This window comes from Myiozetetes cayanensis, unplaced genomic scaffold, assembly GCF_022539395.1.
Source record: "Myiozetetes cayanensis isolate MyiCay16 unplaced genomic scaffold, myiCay2020 scf5-8, whole genome shotgun sequence".
Taxonomy (NCBI): Eukaryota; Metazoa; Chordata; class Aves; order Passeriformes; family Tyrannidae; genus Myiozetetes; species Myiozetetes cayanensis.
Window position 1 is genome coordinate 101,525,346 of NW_026087742.1, and position 15,731 is coordinate 101,541,076.

A 15,731-nucleotide genomic window follows, 5' to 3' on the forward strand; every position below is an offset into this window, starting at 1 on the left:
TTGCCTGGTGAAGACACTACCAGCCCAAACACTGACTCAATTTGGACACTCCTCCTTTAACCTAGCAGGCTACAAAAGCTGGCTTTGAAGAACTGGGGTGTGCAGCACCGCACAGGGAGCGTGGCAGCAAAAGAGAAAGGACTGGATGGCCAGGGCCAGGCTAGCAGAGCCCTCCTCTGAAATGCATATTCACAGGGTTGTGGTAACACTGAATTGTTGCTCTTGTGCCTGTTTTTGTCCTGCAGCTTCATGGACATGCAGCTTCTCTGACAAAGGAAGGATCACAGAGGGCAGCTTTCCTTATCTCTCTGCAGAGGAGCAAGGATATTTTTCTTATTCCAACGCAAAGATGGGTTTACTGCCTTTGCAGAGCCCCTCTCTCTAGACCAGCACTACAGCAGCAGATGTTTCTGATGGTGGCAGAAAGTCCCACTGAGGAACTGTTAGTTGGGACCAAGGGGCAGTTTTAATGGTGCAGAAAAGGTTCTGAGAACCACTCAAAGGCATATACTCTGTGCTGTGCTCTTGCCATGGGTAGCCACACAAAGCAGGTATGGGACAGAACTCCTGAAGCACATTTAAAACAAACAGCATCTACCTCAGCCTCTGCAGCAGGGCCTTCACTGTGCCCCCCACCAGTTCCCACCTGAAACAGCACTTCTATTGAACTCAGATCCACAGAGAAGAGAAGTTGTGCAGTGAGTTCTGCAGATCACCTCAACATCAACAGGTCCAGATGTCACGCAGAGACCACACCAGAATGTTCAGGGTAAAAAGATCTCATAGTGGACATCTAAGGAACAACTGCCCTGACAGACAGTGCCCCATTGCTGTTTGACTGAACTGTGGAGCCAAGACCAGCAGTTTCTCCTCTTGCAATGCACACAAGATCTTGGTAACTAACCCAGCTGAAATGCAAATACACCTTTGACCTTAATGATCTTTGTCTTCTGCCAGTCCTCCAGACACCAAGTGAAAAGGTAGATGTCGATTACACATTTACATTTATGGCCTTCTGAACTTCTTTTAGTATCTCTATGACCTTGTGCTATGAGGGAATGAGAAATATCCACTTTTTTTAAAGTACACCTTCATTTATTTTTCTTTCTGAATTACTTGTGAAGAATTTCTTAGACTGATAGTCTGCTGTTTTCCAGAATTTGCATCTGATTTAATCTTACCATGAAAACATCACATATAATACTGGGGCTGGAGAATTAAGAAAGAGGGAAGAAAACCAGAGGTCACTTTATGAGACTGCATCTTATTGAATCTATTAGTTTCACAGTTCAATGAACCTGATATCCTAATTGCAATCTCTGGAAGAACTGTGCTGAGGTCCTTTAAGGAGAGCCATTATCACAAAGATTTTACGCTAAGAAATACTCACTCACACCCAAACAAGAATTCTTATACAATCAGTTAACTACTGCAGTGGCCAAGAACACTAAGCAAAGGGAGCCATCAGGTTTGTCAGAGCCCTTCAGCACGACACAACAGCCACGAAGGAGGTGTCAGGAAATATTCTCACTTTGGCCATCCCTACGGAGCTCGCGTTCAGTTCAGGGATGCCCTGGTTTGTCTTATCACCACGTTCCCAAATTCCATAATCCTGCAACAACACCATCAAGAAAAAAACGGCATTATTATACACAAACACAGTGCTTTCCCCCTGCCTTGCCCCACAACAAATCCAGACTCCTGCATGAAATTAGCTTATAATTGGCCTTCAGGGGAAAAAAAAAAAAAAGGGTTCTAAGTTTCCAAAAAGACCCTGCTCGTGTTTAAAGAGCAGCACATAAAAGTATACCCCAGCAGGATCAGGTATACAGTCATGAATCACTGCCTTCACAGAACACACAAAGCCCTTTATCCCTCCCCCTGTGCCTGTTTCTCCCTGTGTCCCCTCAACTCGTCACTTTCAGAACGCTTGTTTCCATCCTGCTCTGCTTAGGAAGGCCCACAAGATTTTAATTAAACATCAGGAAATATTATTAATTATCAATTAAAAAACTCTCTGTTATTATGACTGAACAGGTATACCTAACCCACGCAGCAGTAAATCCTCCAAAGCCCTCCCAATATCTCCAAAGACTCTTCTCACAGTATAAAACACTGACAGGTTCTGATACCTTCTCATGGAAAAAGCAAGTCCCTGTTTTCCTTTTCCATCAATAAGTAATTTTCCACCCACACCTGAGCAGTGTTCAGATGATTTACATATAAATAACTACTTACAGCAACTTTGTAGGCAGCTTCTATGTAAAAAACAAGATTCTGAATAAAGGTAACTTCATCAAGGGTGAAGATAATACGTAACCCTGATTAAAAGAAGGGAAGGGATTAATTATACTGTATCAGAACTGAAATATTTACTCTTCAATAAGTTTCATGCTTTTGTTTAGAAATCAAAGGAAAAACTCATACTGATTTCAATAGGTCAGGCAGCAAATCTCAGTACTTGCACCAGTAAGAAAAGGAACAGATGGCACAAAGTGGCACCTGATTTGATGTTGCCACTCTCTGAAGAAACCTGGTTGTCCATCAGGACACTGTCTTTAAACATGAAACTTCTCTGACATAACTCTCAATATCTCATGTATTTGCATGCCAGTAATCATTAAAGGAATAGACACTACCAGTTACTATAAACATGAAATCCTAAGTCTTATCTCTTTTCCAAAGAAACATTACTTCCTTCTGAGTAATAATTATTTAAAGGTCTTTAAAGCTTGTTACTACTTTATTTTTCCTTTTTAAATGAAAGCTAGAATAGAAAAAGACTGCAACAAAAAGCAAAAAATGTCTTCTGCTTACCTGATGCAGTCATCTGTGCCAAGAAGAGCAGGTAAAGGGAAGTTGCATCCACTTGCAGATGCCCCCATTGGTCGTCCCCAACCACTGTGGCACAAGTTGCAGAGTTATACTTGGCATGGAGGCAGTCTTTGGTACTCTGCGTGCGTTTGAACCGCTCTACCTTATCTACCTAAAAAACACCACAAAGCTCAAAGCTGAAACGTTTCAGAAGAACTACTTCAAAATCAACAACTTTTCTTAGGTGAGGAGAAACTTGAGGTTCTAATTCCTGTTACCTCACTTCAATGGGTTTTGACTGATCAGAGTGCTTAAACACAACTCTGACCATAGACTCCAGTTACATACACATTTCTACAGGAAAGAACAAGATGAAATTACCTTGTTGAGTTCAGATCTAAACTACAGGTGTATATCTTGGTGAAAATCAGTTTGCAAAGGCAAAAAACTCTGATTTGCTACAAGCACAATCTCAAAAAAGTGCAAGCAAGATCAGAGTTTTGCTCAACAGTTTTAAAAAGATTCCCCACACCACCATCTACACACATGCAAAAATAGTCACTCTGCAGAAGACACAACAAATATATGCTTCAATGAAATGCTTTGTAAATACAACACATACTAATTCAACTCACACCTCTGACATTACCTGTCTCATCATGCACTGCAAGAGTCCTCGCATCAGCTTCACCACATTCTGCAGGAACAAAACACACCAGTGACACCCTCACGTGGTCAGACTCATCAGCTGTTACAAACAACATTCAAAAGTGATAAAGATCCCACCCTCTACTAACGTCCTGCCAAAGGTAAAAGAAGTGTGTATTTGCCCAAAATGCTCTACATGCTTTTTTGTTTTCTACTTTTACTCCTACATCCCTATCTAGAAGCACAAATCTTTTCCCAAAGGCCCTCTCTAAACAATGGAACAACTCTCTGTGGTCCTTCTATCCAGCTAAGCAAGTGAGAGGAATGCTGTGTCTTATAAGAAGAATAATAATTTTTACAGTGACAGATCCAGGGAACACTGGTAGGTGACTGCAAGACATTGACATGACTGGAAGACCTGTAAAGCTCCTTCCATTCCTTATACAGTACAACAGAAGGCAGGTGACTGGTGTAAAGAAAGTATGAATGTAGAGAAGTACAAGATTTTGCTTTAAATAAAGAAATCAACCCCATCTTTTTACCCAAAAGTTATAGCCTCAAAAAATGACCATGCAGAGTCAAGGTTATTCTGTCACCACAGACCTCCCTGGTTTGAGCAGGACATGTCAGCAAAAAATTTACCCAGTGACTTCAAAGTGACAGCAGGACACTGACACCAATAGTCCCTCACTTGCCATTCAACCCATCTCTGCACCCTCACTTCTAATACCCACTTTCCCAGGTGCAAGTAAAGAAATTAACTGTGTGAGTTCCCTTCCAACTCTCCAGCATGAGTCTTACCAGTTTGGAGATTGTTACCTTCTCTGGATTGATCAAACACATCTATACACCTTGTACAACCTCCACGAGACGACACAAGTGCACGTTCCAAAGATGGATCCTTTAAATGGCATGCTCATCCTTACAGGGAAGAAAGGTCTGGCAGATAGTTTGCTACCATAGGATCCAAGCAACCTAGGCCTGATTTTCTGCTGTACAATACAACTCATGAGGGACCTCAAGGTTTAATCAGAGACAGGCTTGTAAATCTGGGCACAAAATCTCTCAGCCTAATTCAGCCTAAAATCTCACAAAATCAGAAGCTTATTTTTCAACAACTGGCCAATGGATGACAGCTTGACTCCTACACGTTTTTTTTTCTGTTTGCATTTATAACTGGTTTATACCAAACTCTGACAAACCTGCTCGAGTTCGTAGGCTTTGGCCTTATCCTCGTCCCGGTCCGCATTCTTCCGATAGGCCATTCCCAGCCCCCACACGGCCAGGATGCTGTAGATGTTGTCCCGAACCCAGGCATCTTTATGGTCAGCACCAGCTGAAAGCAGGCCCGTGACTGGATTCTAACCACGGCAGAAGGAATAAAGAACAAACATCACTAGCCAAAGTCCCATCCATTAGGAAGCACCACTTCTTTCTCTATTAAAGGGTAACAAAACAAACATGATTTCATGCTGATTCCACACTGTGGCTTCTCACAATCTCACAACAGAAGTGAGGTCTCATCTTTCTTTCCTAAACTCGTGGAAGTGAAATGTAAAATTCATCTGAACATTTCAGGATGTAAAATTTATAGCATCCAGCTGGGCATTCTTATCTACACAGGACTGTTAGCTAAGTAACTGAGTGAAATTCTAAATACATTGAGGAAATAGGAATTTAAATTTTAGATATTTGTGAGGAAAAGAGAGTACCAAGTCAACATGAAAAATTCAGTCTGGAATATATTCATCTCTATGCATCCGATCTCTGACATAATCATGAGGAAGTAAAAAAACACAGCTTATCTTCTAGGAGATTAAAAAAGTATTTCTGTATATCTGCCTGCTGGGTTTATGACAGCTAAATGAATGTATGCAAAGTCTTTTTATATTCTCCTTTGGAAAATGTACAGAAAGACAAATTCTGAAGGTGTTGAAAAGCAGCACACTGAGTAGTCTCCTGCATCCCAAATACTCCATTAAATTTTTCACTGCATCATTGATTCCCATCACTTCACTATCCATAATTTTTAAGACTATCTTTCTTGGGTGTAGTTCTTCACTAACAAAAAAATGAGGCAAAGAAGGAAAAGGTTGATTGAAGTTTCAATCAAATCAAGCCTTTACAGAAAATTTCAGTGAATGAAGACCAGTTGCCAGGGCTGACGTGACAAGGGGCAAAGATTACAATAATAAAGATGAGTAAAATTTAAAAGAATACATACACTAATCTGTCATTTCTCCCACACACTGTTCACTCAGCTCCTTTCATCATTATTTTTAAGAAGTCGGTTTGAGGGGGAGGAGCTTCAGTTACAATTTCCTGGGCTTTGCATGTGACCACTGAACACCACAGGGGTGACAGCCTGACAGATATGACAGTCTGCCCTATTGTTATGGTCTAAATACAGCAGCACTTAGAGACTCCCTGGCAGTAAATATATGGCTCTGCTGAAACAGTCCCTCCTCAGCACGGTCTCCACAAACCAAGTAACAACTAAAGGACCCCCTACTCACCTGTTTGATGGGGAAAGTAGGACATAGGAATGCAAACAGCTTAAAAAACGTCATTTTGATCTTGAAAAGTCAAGCAAGGAGTAAGGGAAGAACAAGTGTGCAAGCAAACAAGGAAACCTCGGTCCCAGTTCAGCACTGTGCCCACAAGACAAAACCCAGGATCTGAAAAGGCAGACAGCGTATTCCTGGCATTTTTAGAGCACTTTGGTTCCCTTCCTCCCATGCAGGACAACAAATGTCTATGCACCTGCAGCCCTGGCTTAATAGAGTCACTTTGCTGTCTGCAAAATTATCATTTTGGTTTATTTTTCCCCACTCTATAATGCTGGGCTGGCTTCTACTTGAAAAATAAGAATGTATCTGGGTACCAAAATGGAAGTCCCAGAAAAATGGCCCATGCAAGATTCTAAAAGACTTTTCAGTTCCCAGGGAGGGACCTGCCTACCTTCAAGAGGCTGTATTAAACACATCCAAGGGCAGCCATCACCATTTCAGAACCTTTGGTTCCTCTACAAGATGGTCACAGCTTTTGGGGCACACTGGGGCTGGTTCTCATGGACTAACAAGACATTAATGTCTTTCCTCATGCACATTCAGTTAGCAGAACAACATAATATATGAACTAATATTTTAAGTGGTTTTGTTCTGGATTTTTTAGAAAGTGTTTACTTTTAAAAACTACAATTATTTTCTCCTGTTACCTGCTGACACCATATGAAAACTACAGCACTTACAAGGTGCTAAAGAGCTCAAAGGAACACTGAGTGCACTTAATCCCACAGATGTCAAAGGGATTTTAGCTCAACTAGTACTTCAGAGCATTACACCTATGCAGTGATTGCTAATTGGACTAGCAGGTCTCATCCTGCAAATCATACTGCACATACAGATCCACAGAGCAAAGAATTTTACCAGCACCCATGGGCTGCCAGCTGAGTGCTGCAACAGAAAGCTGATTGCTGGACTAAGACTTTAAACTGTTGTATCATGTCCAATCCTATTTTTAAATCTGTCTCTTAATCTGGAGTCAAAAAAACCCCCAGCAACCCAAACCACAAAACACACCAGTTCCTACAGGGCAGCAGGCAGTAATAAGAACTTCAGCAGTACAGGCACAAAACCAGTGGGGTTCTAACCAGACCAGCAAAGCAAATAAGCCCACATTTGGCATCTTGCTGAAAATCTATTTAATTTGCACCTGTCTCATTGATCTGTCAGGTGAAAACTGATGTAAGCTCTAGCAAAGCCTGCAGATAGCTTGCTTGTGTGAAACCAGATGTAACACAGCTGGGCTTACTCATAAAAGTATGACAGATGTGCTTTCCTTATCAGTTCCATATGCTTTTCACTTATAGTACTGTATCAATATTTAAAAAGCACACAGCTGAGAACATCCTTCTGGTGGTGCTCTTCAGTGTCTGCTCTGCTACAGCACCAAGGCATCCCTCTGCCCCCTGTCCCTGGGGGTACATGGAACTGCCGGCTGATCCCACACAGACAGGAGCCAGCTGTCTGGTCTTAGCCTCCTTGAACAACCTTTAACAGGACCTATCACTGTGCATGGTGCAGGGACTGATCAGCAGAATGCAGCATCTGCAAAGCAAGAACAAGTTTGCTGCTGACCCCATCCTGTAAGTTCTGCACACAAAAAACTGTCAACCCTGGTGCAGGGTCCGGACCTGGGCTTTGGAAACATCTGCCTGGCAGCACATATGCACGCTCTCAATTAAAAATTACCTCTAAAATCACATCAGTTTAGAGGGATTGGAATGAACACAAGATCAATTGCTGCTTCTGAGAAACCTGACTCCTGGTGTATTAAACCAGGTGTATCAAAGCAAAATGTTCTGAGCACACTACGTGTTGTCCTTGCTTCACCCCTACAAAGCTGAGCGTGTCACTGCCCTCCATCACAGCACACCAGCTGGTGAGCCAGGTCTGCGCTCGGGCAGCTTCTGGGTGTGAGGTACAGGGTCACAGCCACACATCACCCCTGTGCTGAGTGGAGACACCTCACAAGCATTTTAAATGCCTTCTGGCTCTTCTGCCAGGCTGCTTCTGGGCAAACTGATGGCTAAAATCCCCCTCCCTGGAACCAAGAAGGCACCAGTGGCAGTGAGGCAGCAGCCCAGCCCGTCCAGCCACAGATTATTCTGCTCCCAAGGAAGTCAGGATTGCATGTGGCCCAAAGACAACCATCCTAACTTGCCCAAGTAAGCACTGCATCTCTTCACTCAGGTGAGCACAACATTTTCAATCTATTGCAGTGAAAAAACATAAAGGGTATACATATAGAAAAAAAATCTAGAAACATGCCTTGAGCATCTCTCTGGGCCCTCTTGTGATATCACTGTCCCTCTGCCTTGCTTCTAGCCTGTGGCTTGCTTTCCACATAAAGAAGAAAACTTTCCCCACCTCTGAAGTCTCCCAGACATTAAGTCTAAGTGGAAAAGGCAATACACAGTCACCAACACTCATCCTGGCACTGTAAATAGCAATTAAAAATTCTGGGTCACTCCTGTATTACCATTTAGTTACCCCCTTTTTACTATTGTTAAATATCAATAACATTAAGGCACAGCTTTCATGGGGCATGTTTGAGCTTTTGATCTCAGAGGCTCCATCTCTCTTCTAAATTAAGGCTGTTATCAGTATTCTCATCTTATAAACTTGGAAAGCAAAGCAGGTACTGGAAGCCAAAGTGATTTGCCCAAGGTCATCCTAAGCATCTCCTGCACCCTTGCACAGCGAAATTATCTCTTCAAACCACTTATGTTCCAGATTTTCTTGTATTTGTTTACAAATACAAGAGTTCATAATAAAAAGTACACAAACACCAATTCACTGGTGTCTGGACCCTGGGCCCAGAACAGCATCTGGGCACAGTGACAAAAATTTTATTGACCTCGGAAGATTTCAGTCCTGCCCTCTTTTTCACTGCTTTCCAATTTCTTGAAACTCTCAGCAACAAAGTATATTTGGTAACTGATTTGTGCAAGTAACTCTGTTGCTCTCATCTTTATGTACTGGACTGTTATAACCGAGGCATGACACTGCTGAGCACACTGTGAGTCCTCAGAGCCGGCTTGGGTGGAGGGAGCACACAAAGCAGAGAGCACTGCGCTGACCAAAAGGCACAGTGTGAGTAACAGCCTGCCCCAACCATCCCCGCTATCTTCGCTCTTTCACATGTGCAGGCAGCCCTGTCTGACGAGCCAGAGCCCCAGCAGCGTTAACAGAGGGAGAAGAGACTGGAATCTCTGGGACGTGCCCCGCCGCACACACGTGCCACTGGGAGCACACAGCGAGCACACAGCGAGCCCTGTGCTGTCCCGGATCCACATCGAACTGTGCTGACAGACACGGCCCAAAGGTCCTGCTCAGAGCTCTTATGTTATCAGGGCTTAATGGTGTTGTGGGCATGTTGTGGTGTATAGCGTGCAGCGGGTGGGTATCATAACATAACGTATCATAACACAGAATCATAGAACATACTGAGTTGGAAGAGAATCATCTCGATCATCGAGTCCAAAAGTCCTGGCCCTGTGCAGGACACGTAAGAATCACATCACACACCATGTGCCTAAGAGCGTTGTCAAAACGCTTCTTGAACTCTGTCAGGCTTGGTGCTGTGGCCACTTCCCCGGGGAGCCTGTTCCAGTGCCCAACCACCCTTTGGGTGAAAAACCTTTTCCTGATATCCAACCTAAACTTCCCCTGACTCAGCTCTGTATCGTTTCCTCAAGTCCTGTCACAGTTCACAAGCGTGAAGAGATCGGAAACAGTCCCTCCGCTTCTCCTCCTGAGGATGCTGAAGATCACAATGAGATATATCCCCTCACTGGGAGGGGATGGCCACGAACACGTTACTACTATTACACAGTATTACTATCTGCAAGCTCAGGCTCGCTGTATTTTCCACAGGCTTTCCAAGGTGCATGTACACAAGCGGCAGCGAGCACCGCCCGGATCCGCAGCGCCTCGGCGTTCCCGGCGGGCACAGGAGATGCGGAGGGGAGGAGGCCGTGAGCCGGCTGGAGGGGGGATGCTCTCCCACCGGCCCCGTCGTGCCCCTCCTGCACCCAGCCCGCCGTCACCGGCCCCGGCAGCTCCCCCGCGCCCCCCGCCACAGCCCCACCGCCCCGGGCCCTCCCGCCCCGAACAGGCGCCCCGGAGCGGCGGCCGCGCTCACCTGGTGGCAGAGGATGGTCCGCTGGACCAGGCGGGCGTAGCCGTCCAGGCGCACCCCCGAGTTGCTGCGGCTCCGCATCGCCCCACTGCCGGCCCGGCTGCCCGGCCCGCCCGCTGCCCTCCCCGTGGCGATCGGGGCGGGGACAGCCGGAGATGGCGGCGGCGGCCTCTCCCCTCCCTCCTGGGCGGTGGCGGCAGCGCCAGCCCGCCCTCACGGCGGGGCGGGGCGGGGCGGGCCCGGCCTCCTGCCGCCGGCACTGCCGGCACCGCGGGGCGAGGGGCACTGAGGACAGAGCGGGGCAGAGGCCGTAGCGTGACGAGGGACAAAAACATTTGTCGAAATGCAGCATCTGTTATAAAAACAAAGTCGGTTTCATCGAATGAAAAACAAAAACAAAAAACCCAAACAAACAAAAGAAAAAAAAATCACAAGACTTTATCAGGTAAGTTTTCACACCCCAGCCCCAGCTTTGACTTTCCCACTTAACAAAGAAACAAGACTTGGAAGATTTCTGAAGGAAACGAACCTGCTATTCCCACAGGCATTCCCGAGGGGCATTGAGCAGCTAGGCTTCTGACTTGATTTGCCCTTGCCTGACCGCAGGCTGCAGTTCCCCAAGAGAAGCGAGGAGCAGGAATAAGGGATGCCAGGCAAAAAGAACCAAGATGTTTACAAACACTTACAAACCACAAACTTGCTACGTACAATTGCAAAATCTTCAGCACCTTCCCTCTGTGCTCCTGGCAATAGAAAGTAAAAGAGTGTTAAGTGTGGATGGGTGCTGAAGCACTGAACAGATGTTGCAGAGTAGCTGGAAGTATGGGATTCACTCATATTTCAGAAAGGATTTTTTTCCATTGTTTTACTTTTTTTTTTTCTCACGTGAAATTGCAGCATTAACAGTTAATACTGTAACTTCTTACTGTGCAGCCTTCATTGACTATGTAACTGACAGCCATGGTTGAGAAAACAGCATTCAAAAGAGACAAATTCCTTCAGCGAACATCAGACACCTACACACTGTAGGTTCCACCAGGAGGGGTCAGGGTTCACCATTTCCATCTGCCAGAGCTGTGCTGTCCCAAGACACGGACCAGTTCACGCCCCTAAACTCCACACCAGCTCCTTGCTTCAGGGCACCGCTTTTTACAGACACAGACTGCACTGAGGGAACAGGTTTGCTGAGCAAGGTGGTGCCAGCTGTACACGGCAGGTTGCTGTTTATCTATGACTAAGCTTAAAACCTCATTACAGATGTCCCTGAGTTAGCTTTGCACCCACGAGTTGATGCAGTTTTACTTTGTGTTTTGGGAAGGGGTTGCAGCTTTCACCAAGCTCTGGGTGCTGTGGCTAAACTCCTAGCAGTGCCCAACAGACCGAGTACCCAAAGGATACCATAACACCCAATGCAAAAACACATTTTCAGCTAGTTTAATGATGATAATTATTTACTAAGCTGAAATAATATGCTGGTGTGAGTGCAAAATTTTGCTACAATGTGTGCGTGCTTTTAAGTGGCAAAGTCAGAAAGGGCTCCCCACTCCTAGGAATAAGTAAAATAAAAATTATTTAAAGAATCCTAACATAGTGTGCAAAAAATAGAAACAAGAGGAAGATTCCAAGCAGGTCAGTGACAGTGGAATATGTGTTCTCATAGGGAATTTAACTACTGAAGCCAAACTCAGCTGTGTGCTTCAGCTTATAGCATTCTTGTGGGAGAGCTTCACCAAACTTGGACAGGTATGGGCTGGACAGACTTACTACAGTTTTCTCTCCTAAAATCCAAATCTTCTAGAATAATGAAAGGTAAAATATGTGAGAGACAATTAATGTAACAGCTAGGTCAGCATTTTCTCCAAGAGGTTATTGCAGTTCATGTAATCTGAAGAACTGTAATATAGGCCAGTATTAATGACACATTTATCTAAAAGACAAAGTTTATGTGTTTTATGTGTTGTACTTGCTGCAAATTTATTATTTTTTTTTACAGTTGAAAATATAAATACAAGAACATCAAATAAATTTACAAGAAACACTGCAAAGGCAATTAGCCAAATAGTTTTAAAGCATTCACAGAAATGCACTCCAGCTACTAGCATTCCAAGATGGGCTTTCATGCAGCAAAACCTTGTGGATAAACACAACGAATACTTTGAATTCTCACATTAGAAGCATATTCAGAGTAATCTTAGACATAGGTGACCGAAAGAAGCCATGTGTTATCCACAAAACCACAAGAGAGTTTGAGTACTGAAGAGGTTCAACTGCTGAATTAGAACAGAGCCCCACATAGGAGGCATTTAGCTGATGCTTTTTGTTGAGAAAGGTATTTCCAGGGCTCCCTGCTGAGTTCTCTGGGAAAGCAAAGCCCTTGCTCCCCTTCAACAAGTATCTGCTTCACACATCCCCCTTTACAGGGTCTCTTACTCTGCAGTCAGGTGCCAGTTTGTTCTAGTTCTTGCTCCAGGAGCATCCAGCCTTTGCCCAAGAACATAGATTAAAAAAGCAGTGGACCACAGCCACACACCTGTATGAGAAGGAAGAGGTACAACCAGGGCTCAGGCTAATTTCTGTTCAGGAAGAATCTTCACAACATTGTATGGGCTTTGAGTTGCTTTGCATGAAGAGTGAAAATCCAGCTTTTATCAGGTAAATATCACAAGAGGAATGAAATTTTGCTTCAGTACTTACTGAGCAAGGGCTTCGGGATTTGTTTTCCAACCAAGGGCCAAAGCACAAGCAGAAATACTCATTGGAATAGCCCAAGAGCTGCCCCTTAAAAAACAGCCACACAATGAAGCAAACAATTTCTCAGCTACTAAATATAGCAGCTGGTATTTATTATTTCTATTTTTTTTTTCCCAAGAAGCCACAAACTTCTCTACTTTCATCATTGCAAATGAGCGATGGCAGTGTGCTTAATCTCTGGAACCACCACTCAAGACAAAAACTGACTCTGCTGAAATCAGTGTCAAAAACTCTGATGGATTTACTCAAGCCACAACATAACTTAGTTGTATTTAATAACCCTCTGACTACTTTACTTATTACTCCCTCATTCATGGCACTCTGCTCGGATTATATCCGGTTTTTATCCCTCTGTGGTGTACTAAAAGGTTGCTAGAGGTTCAAGACAGATCCTGTTTGTTATTTACAGTTCTCCATCTAGTGAATATATTCAAACCACTGTAAGTGATTCCACTTACTGAACAAAGTAACTTCTGTATCATTCTGTTAATTAACTAAAGAAAAATGTGAACTTACAATAAAAGTTAAAAACAAAATACCAATTATTTTTCTGTACATAGGAATATTTATATTACAAGAAATAAATATAAAAGTATCATTGAGATGCTTAAGGGTTGATATTTTTCTGCTTATGTACATCACTACAGAGCTTGCTACTACAATGTACAAAAAGTTGAGGACAGTGTAGCTAACATTTTTAAAGTTAACATCGTTTGTATGCACAAGTTGTAATGCATTTTCTACATCTATACAATACTACTAAGCATTATATCCAGATAAACTTAATTGTAATGAAAAAAGTCTAAACAGAACTTTTGTTTAGATGTAAAAAAACCCCTCAAAACCCCCATTCTGACGGAGAATCAAAACGGAAATGTGCCAGCTGTAATCTGACATTCAAGACCTTGTAAAAATAGTCGCTTCCTTTTTTTTCCCCTTTAATTGTCCTTGTTAATCCATTGCATGGCTGCCTTGAAGTTCCAGAACCAAATATTAAATAAAATCAGTTCTTGGTCTGCTCACATTATGTAAAACTGTTAAAGTAAAACTCTACTTCACACTGTAAAACAATGTGCTGTTTAAAAGGAAATCACATTTTTTCCATAGAATTTAGGCTTCCTCTCTTTGAAGTCCTTCTGAGTGAGATGTGGCTTTCTTGGCTGCCAGTATCATCCTTGTCTTGAAATACAAGTTGTTTGCCTGAAAAGTCATGGAGACACACATCACCATTCTGTACACTGAAAGGAACACCATTCTTCTCACTGGAAAGATGGCCTGTTGAAACAAAAAAAGGGTATCCCCCATGAGAAAGGTTCAGAATTAAGACTCCCATGCTTTTTCAGTCACCGAAGGAGTTCATAGACTCTCATTTTATCCCTGCAACAACAAAAAAAATGTGGATTTTTCTCTACTTATTTTGTATATAGTTGTCAGTGTGAAATCATGAGATTTGAGAGATGTCAATATATTTATGAGCAATAATTTCATAGGTTTTCTTGTTTAAAAGAAAGAAGAAAAAACTGCTTGGAATTTTTTCCCTTTACCACTGTGAAAGAAAGCTGTTGAGTGAGGGAGGGGGAGGAGATGGCCAGACTGAAGGACTGGCTAATAGTCCCCCATTCCAAGCTAATGGCTTCAGGAGACTGTAGAGGAAGGTGAGGTTTTGGTTTTTTGTTTCTGGTGCCAGCATCTCACTTCTGCCCGGACTCAGGGAGGGTGCGTGTGAAAATAAAGAGCTCCGGGGTTCACTTTGTTTTCAGCCAAGCCACCTATCTGCCTTTGGCCTCGGTTCGCCTCCGTTCCCTCACGCCCTGTTTGTGCCCACGGCCCGGACCCGCCTCGGATTTCATAGGAGAAGCCGGTACCATCTGCAGGAGAACTTTTGAGAGGAAAGGCTGTTCTTACCCCCGACTCCTCCTTCTCCGTGCCGGTAGCAGTTTACACCGACTGTCGAGGAAGAGGAATTCCAGCCAGAGCCTTTGTCAGTGTGACTCCACAGGAGGAATCACCATCACCGTCCTCCTCCCCTCCCCTCGCCTTCCGTGGGGTCCCACCGGAGCCCCACCGCACTCGTGATGGCCGTGGTTAGAACTGCTCCGAAAGGCTAAAAGGACTTAATTGTTTTCGGAGGGAGTTTGGGTGCAGGATTGTTGCTTGTTTCTCTTCTGTCGTGTTACCTATACATATATATTCTCTGGTAAACAGCCGTTATTTTTCTTTTCCACACCTTTTCGATTAGAGCATCTTAATGTCGAAGGTATAATTATTTAGAGGGTGGAGCTTGGTTTTTCTCGTATCCAGCCCTCCTTAGCAAACACTTGTGTCTGGTTAAACCGAGACAAATAGGATTCCACAGTTTTATGCAGTGAGGCTCAAGATTCTCAAAATATAAACCTTGACTTGGAATAAATATCACTAGATAAGATGCAAAATACTCCTTATTTTAGTTTTGCTTTATCAAGTTTAAAAGGTTTCTCAGGTAGGCCATGCATCCGAAAGAAGCAAGTGTTTGAGAAAACAAGGGTATTTTTTTTCCTTTTAAAGGCATTCAGTGTGCAGCTTTTATTTCTGAAGAACAATCAGAATATGGCCTAGGTCCAATGATGGGGTCAAAGCCATTTAGACTGGAGAGAATCTAACACATTTAGGTGATTCTACAATGAATACATAATACCATCGGTAACTGAAGCCTTTTAATTAAATGCTCCACAAATGCTCTGTTCACTGGATAGAATCTCCTACCTCTATGCATCACATTCTAAATATTTTTATGAGATTTTGAAATTTTTTATTCTAAGTATTTGTGTAAATGC

At 43.5% G+C, this 15,731-nt stretch overlaps 2 protein-coding genes across 6 annotated transcripts in view; both read right to left on the reverse strand.

Annotated features, from left to right (window-relative positions):
* Positions 1-10,304, reverse strand: part of PHKA2 (phosphorylase kinase regulatory subunit alpha 2) — a 45,497-nt gene extending 35,193 nt beyond the window's left edge. For all 3 annotated transcript variants that reach the window (XM_050332510.1, XM_050332509.1, XM_050332511.1), the window contains exons 1-6: positions 10,171-10,304; positions 4,665-4,823; positions 3,464-3,511; positions 2,818-2,986; positions 2,239-2,321; positions 1,532-1,612 (exon numbers count right to left, since the gene is read on the reverse strand). In XM_050332510.1, coding sequence (XP_050188467.1) covers positions 1,532-1,612; positions 2,239-2,321; positions 2,818-2,986; positions 3,464-3,511; positions 4,665-4,823; positions 10,171-10,248 — 618 coding nt within the window. In that variant the 5' untranslated portion in view covers positions 10,249-10,304. The remainder of the gene's footprint in view (positions 1-1,531; positions 1,613-2,238; positions 2,322-2,817; positions 2,987-3,463; positions 3,512-4,664; positions 4,824-10,170) is intronic.
* A 1,861-nt stretch (positions 10,305-12,165) lies between these two features.
* Positions 12,166-15,731, reverse strand: part of ADGRG2 (adhesion G protein-coupled receptor G2) — a 66,188-nt gene continuing 62,622 nt past the window's right edge. For 2 of the 3 annotated variants that reach the window (XM_050332505.1, XM_050332506.1), the window contains exon 28: positions 12,166-14,193. In XM_050332505.1, coding sequence (XP_050188462.1) covers positions 14,009-14,193 — 185 coding nt within the window. In that variant the 3' untranslated portion in view covers positions 12,166-14,008. The remainder of the gene's footprint in view (positions 14,194-15,731) is intronic. The other variant, XM_050332507.1, reaches the window with a different exon arrangement.